The 24,792-nt window shown below is 41.3% G+C and overlaps 1 protein-coding gene across 2 annotated transcripts in view; it reads right to left on the bottom strand.

Annotated features, from left to right (window-relative positions):
* USP3 (ubiquitin specific peptidase 3) overlaps window positions 1-21,178 on the bottom strand; it is a 93,454-nt gene extending 72,276 nt beyond the window's left edge. The window contains exon 1 of one of the 2 annotated variants that reach the window (XM_053670000.1): window positions 20,208-21,178. In XM_053670000.1, coding sequence (XP_053525975.1) covers window positions 20,208-20,298 — 91 coding nt within the window. In that variant the 5' untranslated portion in view covers window positions 20,299-21,178. The remainder of the gene's footprint in view (window positions 1-20,207) is intronic. The other variant, XM_053669999.1, reaches the window with a different exon arrangement.
* Window positions 21,179-24,792: the final 3,614 nt, after the last annotated feature.

Genomic DNA, 24,792 nt, shown 5'->3' on the forward strand with positions numbered 1-24,792 from the left:
TGGAAGGTAGGGAAGTAACACTTCTAGGTATAGTTTTAACTTGTCGAACCATGCTAATGTTTTACGTACACAAAATGTAAATTAAAATCAGCAAGGATGAGGTGAAAAAATCTAAAATGGGAATCAAACACAAACAAATGAACTTCACTGTATGTCAAATAAATAATGTAAGTGTATTAAAAGAAGCGAAACTAACCCAAATAACTTTGAACATAATACTTTACATATTGTCAGTACACATACTGACAAAAAGACCTGTTAAGAAATATTAAACTCTAGTTATAAAGGATTTGCTATGCAATAGTATGGGTTAGCAGTTCTGAAACTACTTTCTCTGATTATAGCATTGAGCAAATGAGTACATATGTTGGGGATAATGGGAACCAGATCCTCAATGTTGGAGAAGAGTATGACAAATAAGGAAAGGGGCAAGACAAGATCTGTGGGTTGTACTGGAATTACAGGCATCAGGCATCAATATAAACTATTGGTTTTATACACACACAGAGGTATAGACATGTCTTTATTTATATTTCTTAGCTCTTATCTGTTGAGAGATCTTAGTTTATAAACATTATTTCCAACTAAAAGGAATGACGCCCACTTGAAGAAATGGCTGATTGCAAGCAAGGCTGGGACAGGCTGAGTACAAGCTGAGCCTGGAGCATCTTCCTGTGCCAGAAACTAAGAAAGAGTTCAAAGAACAATCGGGACATGTCAAAATTATGGCTCTAGGGGTTCCCCACTAGCCAAATCTAAGACAATTTGAACCTCGAAATAAAAAAATAACAAAATACCATAGAATGAAATTAAAACCTGAGTCCATACAAATAAAATAAATGAATAAATAAACAAGTATGGGAGAAAGGAAAACTCTTCCTTATAGAATACCAACTAGTATGTTTAGAAGAAATAAGAGTTAGAGGATCAACATCTTACAACCATCCTAATAATAGCTGATTCAGTCAAGTACCATCAATGCACAATAAATTTGGGTGAAAGTCTGGTGAGGAAAGGAGATATATATGTATGTGTGTGTATGGACACATATATATACACATACATACATACGTATATCTATGGGGGGGCAAAAGTAGGTTTATAGTTGTGAGTACATGAAAAAATTTCTTCTGCTCATTAATTACTGTATTCTATTCCATATGAGCAACTGTTAACCTAGTTTTGTCCCACCATGTGTGTGTGTGCACAAGGTGTGTCCAGAAAAAGTCCAGCCATTGCTAATATAACAAGAATGGTTTGTGCAACATTGATGTAACCTGACAACCAAGGAGAGTGAACTGGAATGTGCATGCATGAACAATGACAACTTCACTGTACTAGTCAGTGGAAGTGATAGATGCTGTTGAGTGAGCATGCGTACTGTGTGGCTGTCACATTCAAAATGACCAAGCAAACAGAGCAATGCATTGGCATCAAATTTTGCATTAAGCTTGAATGTTCCTCTGCAGAAACTATTCCAATGACTCAGAAGGCCTTGCAGCTATGGGGCAGCTGGTGATTGCCAGCTTCATCTCTATAACATACCCACTCATGCATCACATCTTACGCAAAGATTTTGGCAAAAACATCAAATCACCCCAGTGACTCAGCCCAGATTCAGTGCCCTGTGACTTATGTCTTTTGTCAAAACTAAAATTACCTTTGAAAGAGAAGAGATTCCAGACCATCAATGATATTCAGGAAATTATGACAGGGCAGATAATGGTGATTGGGAGAACTGTGTGAGGTCCATAGGTGCCTACTTTAAATGGGACTGAGGCATCATTGTCCTCTGAAGACTATTTCTTGCATCTTGTATCTTCTTCAATAAATGTGTCTATTTTTTTTATAGTATATGGCTGGATACCTTCTAGACAGACCATATATATATATATATATGTGTGTGTGTGTGTGTGTGTGTGTGTATATATATACAAAAATCTCAAAATGTCTCCCACAAAATTACTTATTAATAACAAAGAGAAAAATAGTAACTTTACAGTGGCAAGTTACTTGGAAATACTACCTTAATAAAGTAATCAAAGGTCAAAAGTTAATGGATTAGAAAAAGAAACAGCATGGTAGACAACAGCATGGTAATTAGCAGAAGGGAAATGGAGTTGGGGGAATAGAAGAGGGCAGGTGGAGGGGATAAATGTTAATGGAAGGAGATTTGACCCAGGGTGGTGAACATCTAATACAATATACAGAAGATGTATGACAGAACTGTATACATGAAACCAATACAATTTTACTAACCAATGTCACCCCAATAAATTCAATTTTAAAATAATTAAAATGAGACAAACCAACATCATATACTTCTTGATATATGCTCTGAAAAGGCACAATATTACTTTTTTAGTATTCCTACTAAAATAATATATAACCTGAATCTTATCATGAGGAAACATTAGAAAACCTAGAATCGAAGAATAGTCTATAAATTCAGTGACCCATATTTTTCAAAAATATCAAAGCATGAAAGGCAAAAGCTAAGGAACCATTCCAGATTAAAGGAGACTAAAAAGTTATAACAATAAAATCAATGCATGATCCTGGATTAGATCCAGGGGAGGTGAAAGGGGGAACTAAAAAGTGAAACAACTATAAAGGCCACCATATAAAAAAACATAATTTGGACTACTAGAGAAATTTGAATATGAAATGTGCATTAACCAATACTATTATATCAGAATTCAATGTCCTAATTTTGACCAAAATTCTGTGCTTGTTGAAAAAAATAAGTTCTCAACTTCTGGCCAAGATGGAAGTGTAGGTAAATGCATTTTGTCTCCTCACACAACCAAAAAAAGAACAACAAATTGAAAACCAAAAAACAACCAGAACTGCCAGAAAATCGAACTGTATGGAAGTCCAATAACCAGGGAGTTAGAGAAGAAACATTATTCCAGACTGGTAGGAGGAGCAGAGACAGGCAGCTAGGGCAGAGTGGATATGCAGCAAGGTGGCAGCGAGAGGACCAGGTGGTCCCACATTTGCGTGCCAATAAACTGGGAGGAACAACTGGGAAGTGAGATAAGCCAAACAACTCAGGGTTTCAGCAGGGGAAAAGAAAATCTCAAAACCGCTGGCTATACAAATCTGTGGGGGTTGTGGTGGCAGAAGAAATTACCAGCCTCACAGGAGAGTTCTTTGGAGAGACCCATGGTGTCCTAGAATGTACACAAACCCACCCACCTGGGAATCAGCACCAGAAGGGCCCAATTTTCTTGTGGGAGGTGAGAGAAGTGACTGAAAGCCAACAGAGAGTGAAGCAAACTGCACTGTTCCCTCTTTTATCCCCCACATACAGTGCCACAACAGCAGTAATGTGGGTTGCCCTGCCCTGGTGAATGCCTAAGGCTCTGCCCCTTCAAATGTAACAGGTGCACTGACACAAAAAAAGATGGCTCAAATGAAAGAACAGTTTAAAACTCCAAAAATAGAACTAAGCGATGGCTAACCTATCAAATGCAGAGTTCAAAACACTGGTAACCAGGATGCTCACAGAAATAGTTGAGTATGGTTGCAAAATAGAGGAAGAAGTAAAAGCTATGCAAAGTGAAATAAAGAAAATATACAGGGAACCAACAGTGAAGAGAAGGAACCTGGGACTCAAACCAATGATCTGGACCAGAAGGAGGAAATAAACATCCAACCAGAACAGAATGAAAAAACAGGAATTCAAAAAAATGAGGAGAGTCTTAGGAACCTCTGGGACAACTTTAAACATTCCAACATCTGAATCATAGGGGTGCCAGAAGGAGAAGAGGAAGAGCAAGAAACTGAAAACTTCTTTGAAAACAGAATGAAGGAGAATTTCCCCAATTTGGCAAAGGAAACAGACTTTCAGGAAGTCCAGGAAACTCAGAGGTCCCACAGAAGTTGGACCCAAGGAAGCACACACCCAAGGCACATCATAATTACATTACCCAAAATTAAAGATAAGGAAACTTAAAAGCAGCAAGAGAAAAGGAGACAGTTACCTACAAAGGAGTTCCTATAAGACTATCAATTGATTTCTCAAAAGAAACCTTGAAGGCAAAAAGGGGCTGGAAAGAAGTATTCAAAGTCATGAAATGCAAGGACCTATATCCAAGATTACTGTATCCAGCAAAGTTATCATTTAGAATGGAAGGGCAGAGAAAGTGCTTACCAGACAAGGTAAAATTAAAGGAGTTCCTCATCACCCAGCCATTATTATATGAAATGTTAAAGGGACTTATCTGAGAAAAAGATCAAAACTATAAACAGTAAAATGACAACAAACTCACAACTATCAACAACTAAACCTAACAAAAACAAAAAACAAATTAAGCAAACAACTAGAACAGGAACAGAATAATAGAAATGGAGATCACATGGAGGGTTATTAGTGGGGAGGGGGAGGGAAGGAGAAAGGGAAAAGTACAGAGAATAAGAATCACAGACGGTAGGTAGAAAATAGACAGGGGAGGTTAAGAATAGTATAGAAAATGGAGAAGCCAAAGAACTTATATGTACAACCATGTACATGAATAAAAGTGGGGGAATGCTGGATGGGGCATGGATGCAGGGCGGAGGGGAATAAATGGGAGGAAAAAATAGGACAATGGTAATAGGATAATCAATAAAATATACTTTCAAAAAAAGTCCTTGTTCTTGAAGAAAAGAACTAAAGCATTGATAGATAATGAGCATTATCTCATTACAGGTACTATAATAGGTACTAGGGAGGGGGATATAAACAGAAGGTGCATTGTAAGTGATAACACTAATGGGGCAAAATGCTAACAATGGTGAATCTAAATAAAGAGTACCCGGGACTTCTCTGCACTATTCTTAGCAATATTTAAGTGTGGAATTGTTATACTAAAACAAAAAGGTTTTTGAGAAAAAAATTATTTTTTATTTCCAACTAAGAACATACTTTCCTTCACTAAAATACAAGAAAGGGTTAAAAAAAAAAAACAATGTACAGCGGAAAAGAGTCCTATAAACCTGGCATTAACTTCCCTTACTGACAGATGATAAACTAATCCAGTAAAAATATTACAACATATTAATTGAAGCGATCCAAATGACCTTACAACTGTTTCTTTCACATATTCAAAGTCTGGCCTGTGATTTGGCTTCCCAAGCAGAGTCAAACCCTCTGGTTTACATACTACCTCCACTGACTCTGTAACAGCAACAGTATTTTGCTTTGTATATGAGAAGGTAAATTAGAGTTTGAACTTTTATTCAAATAGGGTAATGTAAAATTTCAGTTTTAGTGATTTAACTTTCTGAATTACAACTAGTAAATCTATTTCTGACAGGGCAGAGCATTTTGCCCTACAAACTGGATTACAAATATTTCATCTAAAAATAGGTACCAATTTAAACTCGGCAGGCCAACTTCTCCCTTATCTCCTTTCCTTCCCAACACCCCACATAAATGACAATAGAGGAATAAAGCAGATGTTAACCCACAAGGATAAAGAGGGCATGTGAGGCATGTTCAAAAGCAGACAAAAGATTTCAACATGTTTTTAGAAGTCAGGAAGAAGTTAGAAGAGCAGTAACAATCTTAATAGTGCAAAAGAAACTACAATCTAAATGCCAGCAGAGAAGAATGCAGACAGAAGGCGGCTCTGGGCTCAGGGACAATGGGCACAGCCGACAGCAAGGGTGGGGATGGGGCTGAAAACAAGGGTCCAAGGGCTGTAACAAACACTACAGGACTTTCTGCACCCTACTGTTAGAACATCAGTACCAAGAGGGAAGAATGAAAACTAAATAGTGCTTTAAAAAAGTCTCCATACAGACATTTTGAGCATTTCCTCCAATGAAAAAGGTGGCTTGCACCCTCACGTCAAGGTGAAGTCCACCTATTTGCAGAGATTTTTAGTGCTTCACTCTTGTTTAAAAAGACAAAGATAAAACAGACCCTTGAAGAAAACCTCTAGTCTGACAGGATAATTTTAAAAGGAAAAAGAACCTAGAGGAAACAGGAACAATGTACAGAGCACAGCAAATGTTCAAACAAACTCCAAAACCCTGGAGTAATAAGGGAAGACACCCAAAACAGAACAGGACGCATGAAAAAGCAAGGGTCAGAAAAATAAAAAGGTTTTGAAAATTAAAAATATGATTATCAAAATTCAATAGAAGAGTGGAAAAAAATCAAGAAAATATCTCAGAACTAGAACCAAAAGACAGAATATTATGGGTTCTACCCAGAACACCCAACACTCAACTAATAGTTCCAGAAAGAAAAAGTACCAATTAAGAGAAGTAAATATGGGAGAATAAGTGTGCTATCAAATGTACACATTGAAAGGTCCCTTGGGTACCCATCACAATAAAGGAAAACTATTCATGCCAAGACACATCATTTTAAAATTTCAGAAAACCAAGAATAAAAAATATTCTAATAGTTTCCAGGAAACAGAATTAAATGACACACTGTGTGTGTATGAAGAAACAGTAATCAGAAAGGCACCAGGTTTCTCAACATCGACACTGGAAGCCTAAACAGGGCTCTCAAAATTCTGAGAGAAAAATCTTTTCTAAATACAGCGGTCCCCAATCTTTTTTTTTTGGGGGGGGGACAGGAAGCAGAGCTCCGGTGAACTTTCCTCGCTTACCCATGGTGGATGGATGGGGGTTTCGGGGAGAGGAGGCAGAGCTCACTTGCCAGCTGAGGGTGGGGGGAGGGACGGGACAACAGGAGGCGGAGCTCGGCAGAGCTTCGCTTGGCTGGGTTCCTAATAGGCCGCAGACTTGCAACGGTCTCAGGCCCCGGGGGTTGGGGACCCCTGGTCTATAGTCAGTCAAGCAATTAAGTATAAAGGTAGAATAAAAGTATCAAGCTTGCATGGGGTCAAAAAGTAATCTCCCATGAGAAGGCAGCTCAGTGATGTAGTCCAGCAAAAACAGTTTAACAAACCAAGAAAGAAAAAGACATGGGGTCCAGGAAATAGGAGAGAACAGCAAGGGAATCAGGATAAGGACTGTCCGGTGGGCCTAGAGAACAATTAGTTCAAATAGGAGCAAGAAGGCTCTAGGAGAGAGGTCTTCAGAAAAAAAAGAAAAAAAAACAGTGCTAAGAGATTATCTATCTGTTTAAGTGCTTGCAAAATAATATTCACAGACATGTGACAGATTTATAGGTACACTTGGGAGAAAACATGTAGAAGGTGAACTAAGCAATTTGTTAAAAAGGCAATTATTTCCCCGATTGGTGTGGCTCAGCTGGCTGGGCGTCCTCCCACAAAGCGAAAGGTCACCAGTTAGATTCCTTGTCAGGGCACCGGCCTGGGTTGCAGGCCACTCTGTGTTGGGGCTTGGAGCCTGTGGGAAAGGCAGCAGATAGATCGATGTTCCTCTCACACATGGATGTTCCCCTCCCTTTCTTTCTCCCTCCCTGCCCCTTTCTCTAAAAATGAACAAATAAAATCTTTTTAAAAGGCAGTTATTTGCTCAAGAAAAAATAAAATGCTGAACAAGAAACAGTTATCACCATATTAACCAGAGCTTGTAATCAAATTGCACTGCAAAGTACAGAGGGACAGAGGGAAGGGGTGGTGCAGCCACGAATACCCCCATTTACCACAGCAGCATGTCAAGAGATAATGCCGAGAATTGATAAATTAAGAAGTAACAGTGTGTTACTTACAAGTACGCAGGTAAATATGAGTGAGAAAGCTAAACAGAGCTTAACATGGTTGTGGACAGTGGGACTGAGGGTACAAGGGGAAGGAGGGAGAGTGCTGTTCTATTTTAAACCTTTTGATACTATGATTTACTACTTATATGTATTATTTTTTAAAAGCATGAATTAATCTTTAAAAGGCAAATTGAAATAATAGTCATAACAATTCGTGAGACTGCCCAAACCTTTTTTTTATCTAAAAAAAAGTATGACTAAAATCCATTATATGGCATAAAAATTACAATAGCGATTTATGATTTGGGGCCAATTTCCTATATACTGCAAGGCTAATTTGCAGAGCTAATGGTATGTGTCCTCTACTAGAGAATGTAATTTCAAAGCTGGCCAAAATTTGTCATCTATATGTTAACAGATCCAGATACCAACAGAGCTAGAAAAGAGAGGGCATCTGGTCCTGCTGACTTCCCACAAAGAGGCGCTTTCTGCTCCATAAGGCTGGTCCCCTCACTGGTTCAAGCATTTTACTCTTATTTTGAAATGGATTTTGGAAATCAGTTTTCAACATCTGATGAAAACAACATATGGAAACAATGTATGTGAAACTACATATTCCTAAAAACTTTAATGCACTATACAAATGTGTTATCTATTCCGTCACAACCTCAGACTTGGTCAGACCTAGCTCAGGGAAAAACACCTAGTGAAGCTATTATGCTACCCCGACTCTACCAGTCTTCAGCTGAATACTGGACTTGTGCCCCCACCTCCAAATGAGGGTAAAGGGTAAGTGTGAAGAATTAAAACTATTAAAGCCAAAGTAGATTACAAAATCAGGGTCAAAATGGGCCACATTTCCCTTTGAAAGACCAGACACAAATAACTATAGAAAAATTACCAGTTTACACTGTTTCAAAAATAACTTCCACTGTGAAACTGACTATGTGGAGAATGAACACAAAGCCATGAATCACTTAACAAAAATCCTGACATCCATTATTTCCATTTATTTAATATAGCAAGATCTGATGTAATTCCATGCTTTTGCTAACAACCTGAGTAAACAAAGCCAAGGTGAAACAGTAGTGGGATCTTCAAAAGAAACAAACCAAGTCATAAATCTAAACACCACACAACCATTATTTCAAAACAATAGCAAGTATATGCAACATAAGAAACAATTCTTATGTGTATGTTTTTACTGGAAGCAGTCCATCCCATAAATAAATAAAATAATTAAGAGGTTTACAGACCTCGTACTATCAGACTTTACTCAGAAAACAATGTTTAATATATGCATTGTACAATTTTCTTCCTAGATTTTTGTGATTACATAATAAAGGTCAGTGCTAAAGCGAAGAGTGTGGAGGGAAGAGCTGAGGGGGCAGTTAACCACACATGTCCTTACTGGTTTGCTGGTAAACTATTCTTTTAAAGTCAATGGGACTATTTACGAAAGAGTGGGAAAAAAATATATGTAAACTGGGCACAGACTTATATTCTGCTTAAAGGGCTAGATACCCAATATTACAAAAAAATAGGCACCTGCAAACTCCAACCACTGTTCTAATTATTTAACAAAAACCAAGAGTTGGAATTTATTTATAACCAATAGGCACAATTTAAAAATATGAGCCCTGGCTGGTGTAGCTCAGTGGATTGAGCACGGGCCTGCGAACCAAAAGATCATGGTTCGATTCTCCGTCAGGGCACATGCCTGGGTTGCAGGCCAGTTCCCAGCAGGGGATGCACCAGAAGCAACCATACATTGATATTTCTCTCCTTCCCTTCCCTTCCAGAGATAAATAAATAAGAATTCAAAAAACCTGACACACATTTCCAAGAATCTCTATTAATTACTCAAAGGAAGAAACACAAAAGCCTGAAAAAAAGTATTTTTTACATGAGGCTCCAAAAAGACCATACACAAACAATACACTTGAAATAACTGAAATGAAGCTCATGCAGATAAGTTCTCAGAATTAAATTCTCATGGCATGAGTGTTGAGCTCTGGCAGGTACTTTGTACATATAATGTGAAGCTTGAGTTCTTAGTTGTTGCAGAGCAATTTCTCCAATATTAACACATCTATTAACACTCAGAATATTTCAGGTGGAAACTAGAGCTAATGTAAATTAAGTCAAAGGACATGCTACTGGATGACTATATATATATGTATATATATATGTATGTATGTATGTATATATATATATATATATATATATATATATATATATACACACATATATATATACACACATGAAATCAATAATATTGGGTTGGCCAAAAAGTTCATTTAGTTTATTCCGCAAGGTGGCTCTAGTAGTGCTTAGCTGTCTTTAACTTCATTCAAAACAATATTTTTAGATTGTATTGTGACAGCTGTCTTATCAGTATGCATTTTTAAAAAAACAAAAATTGGTGAATTTTTGTGTAGACATTTTAACACTGAAGTTGGAAGAAGATACACAACATTTTTGGTGTATTATGCTTGATTATTTCAAAAAAGGTAAAAACACAACAGAAATGCAAAACAAGATTTGTGCAGTGTATGGAGAAGGTGCTGTGATTGATCAAACGTGTCAGAAGTGGTTTGCGAAGAGTCTCAGTGGTGCTGACATTTTGGCCAAATAACTCTTCTCTGTGGGGCTGTCATACACTGGAAGATGTTTAGCAGGACCCCTGGGCTCTACCCACTAGAAGCCAATAATGGGAGATAGCTGACTTACTCAAAATATCCAAACCAATAGTTATTGGTGAAAATTAAAAATGTCTTTTATTTTAATGGAAAAAAAAGTTATGGATTCTTTGGGCAACCCAATATGTCAGCCAGAGTTTTAAAGTCATACAGAAGTTCTTTTTTAAAAATATTATATCAGAACATTTCTCTAATATGTTACTTATCAATTATCCCAGGGAAACATTCTATCACAGAAATCTGTTTCCTAAAAATTTCACCATGATCTTCAAAGTTTCGATCAAGATAGCACAATCCCAATATTGTGCAACAAATGTTCAAAACAAAGAAATGGACAATAATCTAGTATTTAAACTGGCGAGGGAGTGGGCAGTGAGATGGACCGAGCAGGTCCCAGCAACAGGAGGCAGCAGAGAGGGCCGCCATTTCCCGGCTCTGACCCCACCCCCACATACAGCCTCACAACCCAGCAACCTGAGTGACCCTACCCTGGTGAACACCTAAGGCTTTGCTCCTCACCCAGCGGCAGATAGCAGGAGAGAGGGGCACCATTTCCCCACTCTGACCCCGCCCCCACATACAGCATCACAACCCAGCAACCCTGCCCTGGAGGCCACGCCCCACCCCTAAGGCGGCTCCGTTCCTCATACTTAATGGGCGTGAACAGACCAAAAATGGCTCAAGAAGATCTCAAAGCCTCAAAGCCCATAAATCTAAGTGACCAAGAAATAGCAAAACTTTCAGATGCACAGTTCAAAACACTGGTGATCAGGATGCTCACAGAACTGGTTGATTTTAGTCACAAATTAGAGGAACATATGAAGGCTAAACTAATTAAAATGAATGGAAATGCACAGGAAACCAATAGTAATGGAAAGGAAATTGGGTCTCAAATCAAAGGAGTGGACCAGAAGGAGGAAAAAATGACCAACCAGAAAAGAATGAAGAAACAAGAATTCAAAAAACTGAGGAGAGACTTAGGAACCTCCAGGACATCTTTAAACGCTCCAACATCCGAATTATAGGTGTACCAGAAGGGGAAGAGGAACAGCCATGAGTGGAAAACTTATTTGAACAAATAATAAAGAAGAACTTCCCCAATCTGGCAAAGGAAATAGACTTCCAGGAAATCCAGAAAGCTCAGAGAGTCCCAAAGGATTTGGACCCAAGAAGGAACACACCAAGGCACATCATCATTACATCAGCCAAGATTAAAATGAAGGAGAGAATCCTAGAAGCAGCAAGAGATAAGGGGACAGTCACCTACAAAGGAGTTCCCATCAGACTGTCAGCTGATTTCTCAAAAGAGACCTTATAGGCAAGAAGGGGCTGGAAAGAGGTATTCCAACTCATGAAATCCAAAGACCTACAACCGAGATTGCTGTATCCAGCAAAACTTTCATTTAGAATGGAAGGGCAGATAAAGTGCTTCTCAGATAAGATCAAATTCAAGGAGTTCATCATCACCGAGCCCTTATTATATGCAATGTTAAAGGGACTTATCTAAGAAAAAGAAGATAAAAAAGATGAACAGTGAAAGGACAGCAAACTCACAGTTATTAACAACCACACCTAAAACAAAAGCAAGCTAAAAGGACAGCTAGATCAGGAGCAGAACCATAGAAATGGAGATCACATGGAGGGTTAGCAACAGGGGAGTGGGAGGAGGAGAAGGGGGGAGAAGGTACAGAAAATAAGTAGCATAGATGGTAGGCAGAAAATAGACAGGGGGGAGGACAAGAATAGTAGGGGAAATATAGAATCTAAAGAACTTGTGACACATGGACATAAACAAAAGGGTGAGGAATGGTGGGGGAGGGGTGTGCAGGGTGGAGGGGAATGAAAGGGGGAATAGAACAACTGTAATGGCATAATCAATAAAAAAAAAAACCTCAGCATGGTCAGTAAGGACAGATTTAAATAAGCTAAAACAATAGTGTACTATCTTATAATCAGTTAAATTAAATTTGCAGGAAAAGCAGTTAATCACCAGCCTGTTCTTCCTGGTGATGAGATAGTACAAGAACAGTCCATAAAATTAAGAGACTTCTAGGTGGGTCAAGGATAAATAGGCAAGAAGCTTTCTACAGGGCTGTCTTAAACCCAGCTAGGACAAAGAAAAATATCAGGACAGAATATCTACTCAAAATGGAAAAAACGGCACACTGGTAGAGCTCTTCAATCATAAAGAAGAGTACAAAGTCTCCAGATGAAATCCACTTGGTTGTAGTATCTTTTCAGAGATACGAACTAGTTCCTTAAAAATAAACTCTCAATTCCTTCTTCAAAAAGGTCTTACAAAATTTTATTAGCTAGCAATTATTTCATTGTGAAGAACTTAGCTAACACAAACAACTAATAGAACTATAAATTTCATTTTTCAAAGTCCAAGTTTAATTTCAACAGTTTTCTGAAATTGCCTTTCTAAGCTCATCTGCATTTTATACATCTGTAAATAGCACTCATATACCTACTTTTCAGTGTATCTTAAGAAGAGAGGGAAATGTGTTTTAAGCTCTGCAGTCTAAAGACTATAATTAACTTTTACAAGAAAGACAACTGGAAAGTCTTAGACTATAACTAAATGGAATCAACAAAGTACACTGCCTTAAAACAAAGATTCCAATAACCAGAGGAAAAGCTAAATCCAATATCTTAAGAATTTTCTTTCTCCTCCACCCCACAACAAACTACCTCCAAGAAGAATCTCCTCTATCAGAAACAAAATGGAAAAAAATGGGAGGGGGCAACTTCGAGAACAGAAACACATTTTAAAAATAACCAAAAGCTAATTGAATTTTATCTACAGCTATATTGAGAAGGCTAGTTTTTTATATCTCAAGGAATGTAAATAGCCCACAAAAAAATTAGATCTGAACTGTAAAGAAGGCTGCACCCACCCCCAGGATTCCATTCATTTACTCTGAGAAAAAAGGGAAAGGAGGGAGAAAGAGGGGGAGAGAAACATCAATGTGAGAGAGACACAGCCATAGGCAGCATCTCACAGGGAACCGCAACCAAACTTGCCAAAACCCAGGCATGCGCCCCCACCAGGAATCGAGCCAGAAACTCCCCCCAACCCCACCCACAGGACCATGCCCAATCAACTGAGCCATACCTGCCAGGGCTGAACTCTAAGTTAAGACATTCAAAAAACAGTTTTATACCAACTGTACTACCAATCTTGTCCCAAAGTGCCTGTACTTTAATCAATAAACAGGGGGTGGCAGAGCTAATCAAATGCATAATTTAAATAAATTATTTTTAAAATGTGAAATTTTAAGTGTATTTTCATGTCAAGAATCTTCAACGGAATTATTTCAGGTATGTTTCCAAACACTTCAAATTCTTTAAATCATCAAGCAGTAAGTTACTGGATGACAAAGTAAAGACAACTGAAACGGTTTGATTGGCATTTGAATTTAAGCTTTGGGCTCTCTCAGTCTACTACCCAACCCCCCAAGCATCTTAAGCAACTCTCTTAATCTGTCTCAGTTTCACAATCTATAAAACAGGAAAAACTACAAGGATAGGCAGTTAATTAAATTAGGATTAAATGCTAGCAAACTGCTTTGAAGTTACTTTATGCTGTTCTCAGTTCTCCTCCTACTCAAGAAAACTAATAGATGAGAAAACATCTGGAATTACTATAGATACTAACATCTGTGGGCTCATAGCAGTTAAAAGATGATCTCTATTTACAAGCTTCCAAGCCAAAGTTCATTCAACAACCCCCAAAATTTCAGGATGCAATTGCCAAGGAAAATTTTTAGGTAAATTTCCTTTCAGTCTGAAAAATACCCACTCTTACCTACATTCTCAAAACAGGCTATTGCAAATCACAGAGCATCTTGAATAGTCTTGGCACAAAACAATTCTAGGTAAGATGAACAAGCTGTCACTGTGGTTAATGCTATTTTCAGCATTCTAAACTGTCAATCAAGGTAAGCTTCATCAGAAATACACCCTCTGAAAAGTACCAGTCCCTGCTGAGAATCTAAGTACTTCCTTATAAGCCATCTGTCCAGGAAAGCTCTACTAAAACACCTAGATGCAGTTGCTCTCAATCGAAAAGAGCTATGAATAAACATAAAACACTAAAACATATTAAACCGTACACATTTTCTACTTCAAATACTGATAAACTACCTACTCAGGTCTATTCTGATGCCTAGGATGAATACAAAACCCATAGGCAGGCGGGTCAGAAACTTACAGCTTAATCAAAGGAGACTAGTATTTTTTTTTAAAGGAAAATATATAAAATAGCTCAAGAAGGGGAGGGAGGAGCTCAAAAAGAAAAAAACAAAACAAAACAAAACAGGTTAGAAGGAAATGTACATGTAAATTACTCCCTGATGGAAGAAAGACTCAATTAAATTTTAACAGGAATTTAAATTACTCAGTGAGCTACAAACTCAATTACTCACTGTTCTGCTTACTGAGCTACAAACACTATAAAAATCTAAATATCTCTAAATCTAATTTGAAGGATCCAAAATTAATCTATTATATTCTAGTAAAGAAGGATAAATTTCAACAGGGAAAAAGTAGCATGTTCTAAGAGCCTAAGGCTAATGCTGTAAAAGCAAAGAATAATGAGAATGAATTATTTTGAGAAAAAAAGGATTAACGGGAAACTGAAACAAAGAGTTCAAGCTCTCCCCTCAACCCCATCCTTTCTTCTGCTTAGGCCGTGAAGGGTATTCTTTGTATGCTATGGAGAAGACTATTTAGAAAATAACTTCTGATTAATGTGTCAAAACTTTTTCACAGCAGCAAAATACTAAATTCAATCCCCAAGCTGCAGCCTCCTCAAAGAGAGAAATGGAGCACATTCTAAATTCCAGCTCTTTCGCATCTCCTACCAATTATTTAGAGACTATGCAAATATGGCCAGAAAATATGGCTTTAACAGGGGTTCTGGGGGGAGGGGGGGAGGGCAGAATACTGCCAGAAAAGCTAGAAAGGCAATTACATTTGGCTCAAGTTTACAAATATTACCCAAAAAGTTTAAGTATTTCAGAACAGTGAATAAAATTAAAATATTAATCTTTAGAATTAATGTGAAAAAAGTACCACCTGTCCACTGATTTTTAACCACCTCATCCACATTTACTACTACAATGTCCACCTGCCCATCTATACAAACACAGAATGACAAAAGAATACACATTCATTGTGTTAAAAACACTGCAGAGGGTCATGTGCTCACAATCCAGTTAAAATTTTCAGAGCAAAATAACTGGGAGTGAGGGCTGGTGAAAGCATTCTCAGGGGAAGCTCACTTACTTCGCATTTATTTTCAACATAAAGTTAAAGACCATGCCAGCCACAATCTAAATGGAAGAAAGTTTCCTCATTCATTAAGCACATTTTACTGTTATATGCTAGGCACTTAATAAATACTTTAGAGAGTGTTACTAAAAAGTAGTAAATGCATTTGACCTAGGGAAAAAATGACTGATCCTATCTAGAAAATTTAGCCTACTGATAATACAAGAGTCCTCTTTAGACGTATGCTGCGGGAGAAATATGACACAAAATCACCCGCCACTCCATTAACATTACTTCTCACCTTTGTCACAAATTACAAATGTATTACCACTAACAAGGACTCACTAATCAGTACCCATCCTAATAAATGGATATTCAAAAAAGAGGTTTATCTCCATTATCCACCCAAACATTTACTTGATCTACACTTACTTTTCTTGAGTGATATGAGGGGAAGTGTGTACTGGAAACCTATAAAGAGGCATACACAACTCTGAAGAATTAACCAGGAAAATTTTCTGATGCCTGTGCTATTAAAATATTTCTAATTTAACTGGTTAACCCAAACCTATGTCCAAATGCTTGGTCTTTGGCTTTTCTCGGTTATTAAAAACAGTTGTATTTAGGGCATCTTTTTGAACAGTTTGTAAAACCCCCACCCCTTTTTGCTACTGATTGAACTCTTTTAGCCACAGAAATAAGAAATACCCAAGCCTCCAGCTTCTGAAAATAACATCTGGTATGCACACACAACAAAAAGCTTGAGAGAATGTCCTAGTTTTTATGTAAAACTTTTTCATTTAAAACGTGAATGCCTTTAGCAAAGATTAGACATAAATCAGCTTTTACCTTATTAGGACATTGCTATTTTCAACATTTACCTTAAACCACGACATGGATTTATCTTCTAACCAGTTAGCTTCCTGTCTCTCCGCAGCCAGATTAGACTAACTTTTTTTGAAAGCGTAGGACTATAGGACCCCATGATCTGTTGCCCAGCTAACAGATTTCAAAAGCTCTGTAAGTCTCCACAAAGCCATAACTGTCACTAGCCTTAAAGTTTTAAGGATTTCTGTAATACTTCTAAGCTATTTTAGTAAGAGCAGGTGTCCTTAGCTGTTCCTGTAGCCATATATTAGTGGGTTCTCACAGTGTGGTCCTGGACCCCTGAGAGTTTCCAAGACCCTTTCAGGGGGTACCTGAGGTCAAACGATTCTAATAATATTAAAATGTTTTCTTTTTTACCCTCATTCTCTCACAAGTATGCAGTGGAGTTTTCCAGAGAGTACATGTGTGATATATCCAGAAACTGAATGCAAAAGCAGATATGAAAATCCAGCTGTCTTCTATTACACTACATAGCAGAGTTGTAAGAATATAAAATAACGCCACTCTTCTCACTAAATTTTGTTTTAAAAAGACAGTTATTTTATGAAAACCATCACTCATGTTAACAGGTAATGGTTTATTATTTTTATTTGTGATTTACTATATTTTTTAACTTTCCTCTTTTAATTTCTGGTACAGCAGATTAATAGGCCTGAGCCATACAAACAAAGGCTTTTGGGGTTCTCAATAATTTTTAAGTGTAAAGGGGTCCTGAGAACAAAAAGTTTGAGGACAGCCATAGTATGCAACTACATAACCTGAAACGAAGTGCCTTCCACAGAGCAGAAGCTCGAGTTGATTCTGAAGTGTAATTACTTCTTACACACCCTAATTTTGCTGAGAAATATATCTCCTTGGAAAGCATAATTCAGCACGAAGCTAGTCTGTCCTAGGTCCTACTTAAGGGGCTTTAGATATTGTTCGAGTCCTCTTTATAAAGATGTTTTGACCTATCCTCCTATTACTTGAATAGTGTATAGGAGTTTCTTAACATTTTTTATAAATATTCGTGTTCATCCTAACAGCAACCTATGAGGTATGACAGGTGACATCCTGAAACTGATGAACAAAGGAAAGAGAACTGCTTGTCCAAGGATGAACTGCTACTAATAGGGCCTTGGATGTCCATCGTTTGTAACTGCTTGGCCGCCTTAAGACTGTTTCTCTGTGGTACAATTCCAAAGAAAACAGGGCAAGGGCATTACTTTTATTGTCCCAGTGCCGAAACAGAGATTTTATTTATTTATTTATTTTTTCTTTAATAAGAACATACTCAGACTCAATACCCCACAACCGCATTATTCAACATACAGGCTGCTACCCTTTTGGTTCTCTACAAAAAAAAAAAAAGAGGAAAAGATAGAGAATATATTAACATAATATATATTATAATATAAGAGAGAATATATTATATATAATATAAGACAGAATATATTAACATAATCCTGCAAGGTGATGAATCAGTTAAGGGCTCACAGATTTACTAACCATTTAATCACTAAAACAACAGGCAGGCAAGAACAAGATCAAACTCAATATAATAACACTAGATTTTATCAATGGAGAGATGCCAACAGGTTAAACTGGGAGGCCAGTTTCAGGCAAATATGAACAGGGTTCAATTCACAGAATATGGGCAGAAGAAAAAACCCACATAAAGTTAAACTGGCTTTATTTTTCTATAAATCCAAGTGCCTGACTATAACCACCCTCAAAAAGCAAGGCCAGAGACCAATGATGATGCAAGATGCAAAGGTGCCATCCTACCTCTTGGACAGAAACCATCCCTCCCGTACAGCTGAACACGTTCTTGTAGTGGACGCAAGTCTCTTAGGTATGCTCCATTTTAACTTAAGTTCCTCAGGAAATGCCCGATTTTCTGCATCTCTTTTTCAGTTAACTGGGCTCCCTGACTAAGGCAAGGCTGACTCACAAGAGGATATCTGCCCCTTGCATAAACTCTTTTCCTTTTTCAGATGCATGTGCCCAGTAAAGCCATTTTAAAATTTGATGTGATTTCACCAGGAAAAAAAAAGTGTGCTAACTGTCCACTTTGAATTCCTGTAGTTTATCTACAACAGATGAGCAAAAGTAATTTCATCATTCCTCATGAGGTATGCTTTTCCTAGTGTTTACTTTGGTCATTTTTTTCAAATCTCTTTTGGAAAAAAATTAAAAGATACAGTTATTGCATCACAGCTATAGCTACAATTATAGCTAATGCACCAAGAACCAATTTGTAAAGCAATTTGATACACTTTATGTGTTGTTCCACACTCAACATTTACTGTGAAAGATATTGTTTGTATGTAAGACCTAATTTATACCAAGTTTCTGTACCCTCATAAAAGAACTGCATTGTAAAACCAATTGACTGATTAATCTTTAAATGCTTCATGCAGAAAAATTAATTTGATTTTACAAAGGCAAGCAAAGCATCAAACCTCTGGGAGCTCCGCGGAACCGTGGTTATTTCTATTCCTCATCCCAGAGCACATTTTCCTTTGTGGCGTTACCTATGTTTTTCTCCAAGGACCTAATCACCATTTAAGAAGTAACCTGTCAAAAGTGTTAAGGCATTCTCTAAACTACCTTAGCAGCTCCAGCCCATAACGAGCAAGGTCACACAGCTAAATCGTACCATTGCTGTTTCCCTACATTTCTTCAAATGAACTTGAGATTTTTGAAGTGCACCATTCAAATTTTACACGACAACCCAAGCTATCGTTGATCATCTCAAATCTAATAAACAAAGACTCTAGCGGCCGCACCAGGGCCCTACCAGGAAGTAATCAAAAGCATTGTGGCCGGTGCGATCCTAAGTCCCTAGAGCAGACAATAAGAGGGCACTGGGGTTTCCAACGGGCCCGGCTGAAGGAGTTCATTTGCTTAAGCAATGCAAAAAGCATTACATAAACCTAATAACTGTTCTACAGCCCAGGACTCGGGGCTCCCAGCGCAATTTCAGACACCCAAAACCTCTGAAAGGCAATCGAGCCTCCCTTCCAAAGCAGCTGCTTATCAGCCTCCCGAGCGTTTGTTTCAGCCTGCAGCTTGTTTTCAAACTTCACCCTCCCCGGATGATGAAAGACTCCGACCTCGGCCGCCCGAGTTCCGAGTACCTCCCGTGGCTCAGAGCTCCCGCCCGGCGTAGATCGGGGTGCCCGAGCCCGCGGACAAGGCGAAGGGAAGAGGGGCCGGGGAAGTCGGCGAAGGGCCCCAGAGCTCCCCTCAGCCCAGACAAAGCTGCCCCCGCAGAGCGGCGGTTTTTCCGTCCGGCCAAGGACGGGACGCAACTCACGCGACCACCCTGTGGGACCGCACACCCGCTGCTACAGCCCCCAGACCAGCGACAAGGGCGAGCACAGCCCCCGGGCAGGGTGGGGCGGGGGTGTGAGCCGCGGGCCAGGGTCCGAGCAAGTTGCTGCCCCCACGCGCTCGTGGCCCCAGCGGGCTGCCGCAGGACGCGGGCCTCTGCTTCGCCGGCCCGACGGTCCGGCCGCGGAAAACAAAGGAGTCGCCGCCGCTCCGCCCGGAGCGCCGGCCAGCCCCAGCCTCGCCGCGTACCCCTCCCCAGCCTCCCGACCCGGCTCGTTCTCACCCCTCGCCAAGCCCACGCGCCGGCCGCCCTCGACCCCTAGACGGCAGGCCCCGCAGAGCCGGGGCCTCGGGTGCACGGCAGGGCCGCCTGGGGCCGCACTCACCGCTGCAGCACCAGGACGACGGGGAGCCGTTGGGGAACTTGGCTGAGTCCGGAGCGATGCAGACGCTGGAGCTGAGGTGCGGACACTCCATGGCCACAAGGAGAGCGGCGAGGAGGACCGAGGCTCCGGGACCGGGTGAAGTGGGGGCGGAGGGCCTCTGAAGGCTCCGTCTGGGGTCGCTCCTCGCTGGGCGCTCGGTCGACGGCGGCTGCGTCCCGAGCCCTTGCGTCAAAGAAAGCAAAAGCTTCCGGGAGCCGGGTTTTCTCGCCCGCCGGTTCCAGAAGCCCCGCTCCAGAGAACGTGGAAATCCAGGATCCGGGTTCTGCCGCCACCCCTAGGTTGGGGGCTTCCGTCTTCCCAGGCCGGCCACGCCCCTCCCATTGATAGACCACGCCCTCAGACCCAGCTCCGCCCCCGTCCACTACCGCCGGGTGGGGTCCTGAGTCTCCCCGCGGGTGGCCATGAGTCAGGCTGCGCTACTAAAAGACTTTCTCAACTCTGCCGCCCCAGCGGGCCGCGGCTTCCTGGGACCCCGGAAAGGGTGGGGCGCCGGGAGGAGACCCGCGAGTCCGGTCCGCCGTGTTAACCGCGTCCCCGCGAGCGCTCGCGATTAGAAGATCCCGCGCGGTGTGTGTTGGTTTTTCTACACCGCAGTGGGAAATCTGGCCACACAATAAAGTGTGAAGGAGAAGATAGAAACCATTCTGGCAGACAGGCCCTGTGGCCCCCATTTTAAACCAGACACAAGCTCAGAGAGGTTGAGGGCCTGGCCCCCGTGGCCCAGCGGGCCGCACAAGTCTCAGAACAGTCCTGGTGCCGTGTTCTCCCGCGGCAGGTGCGGCGCTGACCAGCTTCTAGGTCCTGGACACGTGGCCTCCGTGAGTCGCCCAGGCGCTGCGCGGCTGGACCCGCCGGGGCGCCAGCGAACTTGAGCTCAAGCCCCATAATTGCAACTCGCCCTGTGCGTTACCTCAAGTGCGCGGGCGGACTCGCAGACACTGAAATTGGAGAGAGCGCCCTAACCCGGGCTTGCAGAGCGTGAGGTCGCTGAAAAGGGAAGGGATCTAACATTGGTTAAACGCCTCCTACAGTCGCCTAGCCGGGCGCTTCATACACAATACCTCTTTTAAAACTCCCACTACCCTGCCAGCGGCAGTTCCTTTTCTTTCCTTTTCTTTTTCTTTTTAACCGCGGGGGAAACCGAGTCTGACTGTAACAAGTTAAGGTTTAGGGCCGAAATAGGATCCTCGGCTCTCCTGACTCCTTTGCGGAAGGTGTCTAGGGAAAGCCACAAGCAGCTTTTTGAACAGGCGTTACACCCAAGCTAGCCTGCGATCCCTCCGGGGTATGGCCTCAGGGACCACCCGGGTGGTTACAAATGTTGCCTCCAAATCGGGGCTCCCTGTAAAACCTGGCGAAGGAACAGCAAGACCAGGAAGCGAGCAGGGGGAGGCGGAGGATGTGGCAATCCTGAGGGCAGGGCGAGACGAGGAAGGAAGGTCAGGAAATGATTAACCAGGCCGGGTCGGGCCGGGTAGTGGTTAGAGCGGGGCACCTCCCCACAGTGCAGTCCTGGAGCAGTTTGGGGATGCCTTCTCTTTCGCTTCTCGCGCCTTGACATGCCCCTGCCCTTCCCCCGCGGCCACCCGATTTCTGCCTAACGGTGTCCACACACTCCGGGCATCTGTGCCGACCCTGCCCCTCAGCACTATTTCTGACTCCTCAGCAACTGTCTTCTGTCGCTTTCCCGGTTCTCATTATTCTTAGAGCAAGCTTCACCCTTGGGATTTTAAGGCAGTAGGGAGTTGAGGAAAGTACGGCTCTAGTCCTCCTAAATCTTTTTTTTTTTTTTCTTTCTCATCTCTAAGACCGGGAAAAAGAATACTTATCTGGCAAGGAGGTGAAGAATTCCTGCGAATTGCTACCCCGTGGTAGGTAGCAAATAATTTATGGCTTTTTAAAAATTATAGCAGGTGAGGGAATAATTCCTAGGAAAAGGGAGGATAAATAAATCTGACCTTTGCTCAACTCTCCTAGCCCTCTCCTTCTGTCAATCGATTTTTTTTTTCAAGGCCTGGCTGGACCAACTTCAGTTTCCCTCTGGACCCCTACCCCCATTTAGTATACAAACTCCCGCAGTTAGCAGTGGAGGATGCCCTGACCTATGACTTCTTTCATATTGGCATGTAATTTTTTTTCACCCTCTCAGAGACTCAGTTTCCTTATACCCTACACTTCATCTTAAACATCACTTCCTCAGGGAGGCCCTCCGTGGCCCTGCTCCAACCCTAGGTTACCTCCAGGCATGCAATGCCCTTGTCACCCCTGTACTCAGCTTTTTTAAAAACACTCTTCACACATGCAATTATTTGTTTAATGTCTGTCTTCCCCTTGGACTTCCGTAAGGATAGCAAACAAGTTTGTCTGGTTTCCTGCTATATCCCTAACATAATATATCCAATAAATGTGTTCAATAATGAGTGAGTGATCAGCCCTGGCTGGTGTGGTTCCATGGACTGTGTGCAGGTTGCGAACCACAGGGTTGCCAGTTCCATTCCCAGTCAGGGTGCCTGCCTGGGTTGTGGGCCAGGTCCCCAGGAAAAGGCACATGAGGGGCAACCACACATTGATATTTCTCTCCTTCTCTCTCCTTCTCTTCCCTGCTCTCTAAAAATGAATAAATAAAAGCTTTAAAAGAAATGAATGAGTGATCACTTAGCAATGTCTACTACCATAAACAGGAGTTTAGGAAGTGGCATATCTGCCGGGCATTTGCCACCCTCACCAAGGTGACCTCTAAAATTCCTTCAGCTCTGAGTTTATGATTTTGATGGCATCGGGAATGTGAAAGCACCTTGTACTGCATAAACTGCTTTTTAAAAAAGACTTAAAAATAAAGAAAAGAAAGGTTTTTATTAGAATCTCCTCTCCCCAGCTAGAAAAAAAAAATCTCCAAGCAGGGGGGCCTAATTTAGTCGTCTCTGCTATATTCCCCCAAGGAGAAACTATGACTACTATTACACAGTCCAGAGAAAGCCAGGCAAAATCAAAGAGGCCCTCCTGGGGCTTTAGCTAGGTTTTCCTGAAGTGCAGGGAACTTTCCTGTGTCTTTGAAAGTTTTCATTTAAAATAAAAACAAAAAGAAACACCCTCGGCAGTGAGTAAATGCGTCAAATGGGAAGACCACAGGGCACACTGAGAAATCTGCTTTTTTCAGTTCCCAGTTTCTTCGGCTACTTTTAAGACGTTTGCTTTTTTGTTCTTGGCCTAAATCTCTTTGGCACTAAGGAGCTCTGACATACATACCAGTGAGCCCTGGTGGTGATGAGCCAGCCTCCAGCTCCTCACTCCCAGAAAGAAACACTTGGCCTCAAGGGTCCAGCAGAAGGGAGAAAGTTTTGTCTGCATTTTTCAGAGGAGGAGAACGCACAATCCCAACCATACCATCAAATGTTTCTTATCTAAAGGGGATACAACAAGGGGTGCTAAGGAGAAGGGGGCATACGTTGCCATGGGAACCATGTCAAGAAAGGTCTCAAAGTTGTTGTCACCTTCCTCTAGTTTTAGACTTGAGACTTCTGGCAAAATTGGTGGTCCTGAAGCAAGAATTACAAGCTGACCAGGCCCTAGGGAAGACTAGCTCTGACTATTCCCACTCAGGCAAGGCTTATTATTGGAAAAACCCATACAGCTAGGTTAATTATTTACTGTAGAGATTTTTCTGGGAGCAAAGCCTCCTCGGGAAATCAAAGTTAGAAAGAGAAGGCTTGGAGAGTATTCAAAAGGATGGGATGGGGAGGCCCCCCAGAGACTCTTTTATCACCTCGTTTAATTTTCCAAGTGGCACTTATCTGATCGGTTCTTTGCTTGTTTACTTGTTTATCTACTGCCAGTTCCTCCATGAGAACAGAAACCTTGCCAGTCCTGTTCACGGCCTGACTTCCAGCTCCTGGCATTCAGCCTGGTACAGGGCAGGCTCTCAGGAACTATCTGTTGAATGACTAAATGAATGAAGGAGCTGGGCTCAGCCTTCCCCCAGCCGGCCCTCACTTCTGCGCAGGGTAACACCAGCGATGCCATCCTCCCACAGCCTCCCACTCACCCCTTCCGCATTATCTTCCTGCCCCAAAATTCTTCAGTGGCTCCCCATCTCCGGCAAGATAAAATCAACCAAAACCCCACAGTCACCTGTCCCTGTCTCTTGCTCAAAGTTTTTGTTTTGTTTTATTTTTTAGCTATTTCAGAAGTGCCTAAAATAGTTCCCCCTCATGACGGAAAATGCGCTTCCTCGCACCCCTGCGTTACCTCTCCCTTCTATCAGGACAGCGTCTACCCCTTCTCCATGAGGCAGACAGCCTCCTCAGGGAAGCCCTCCATCACTCACTCAGGGAGGTTTTTAGGCCTCCTCCTCTCCGCTCTCCCCCCACTCTGTCTCTGCAGCTTGTCGCATGGGCTATTATTTTCTGTCTCCCATGGAAACAGATGCTTTTCTTTTTATCTGTGGATACTGGGCACCTAGTCCAACAATTGCAAATGTTTTTAAAAGATTATATATTTTTTGCTCTGATTGCTGTGGCTCAATGGT

The sequence above is a fragment of the Artibeus jamaicensis genome, unplaced genomic scaffold, assembly GCF_021234435.1.
Source record: "Artibeus jamaicensis isolate MK-2021 breed Jamaican fruit bat unplaced genomic scaffold, CSHL_Jam_final contig_548, whole genome shotgun sequence".
NCBI lineage: Eukaryota > Metazoa > Chordata > Mammalia > Chiroptera > Phyllostomidae > Artibeus > Artibeus jamaicensis.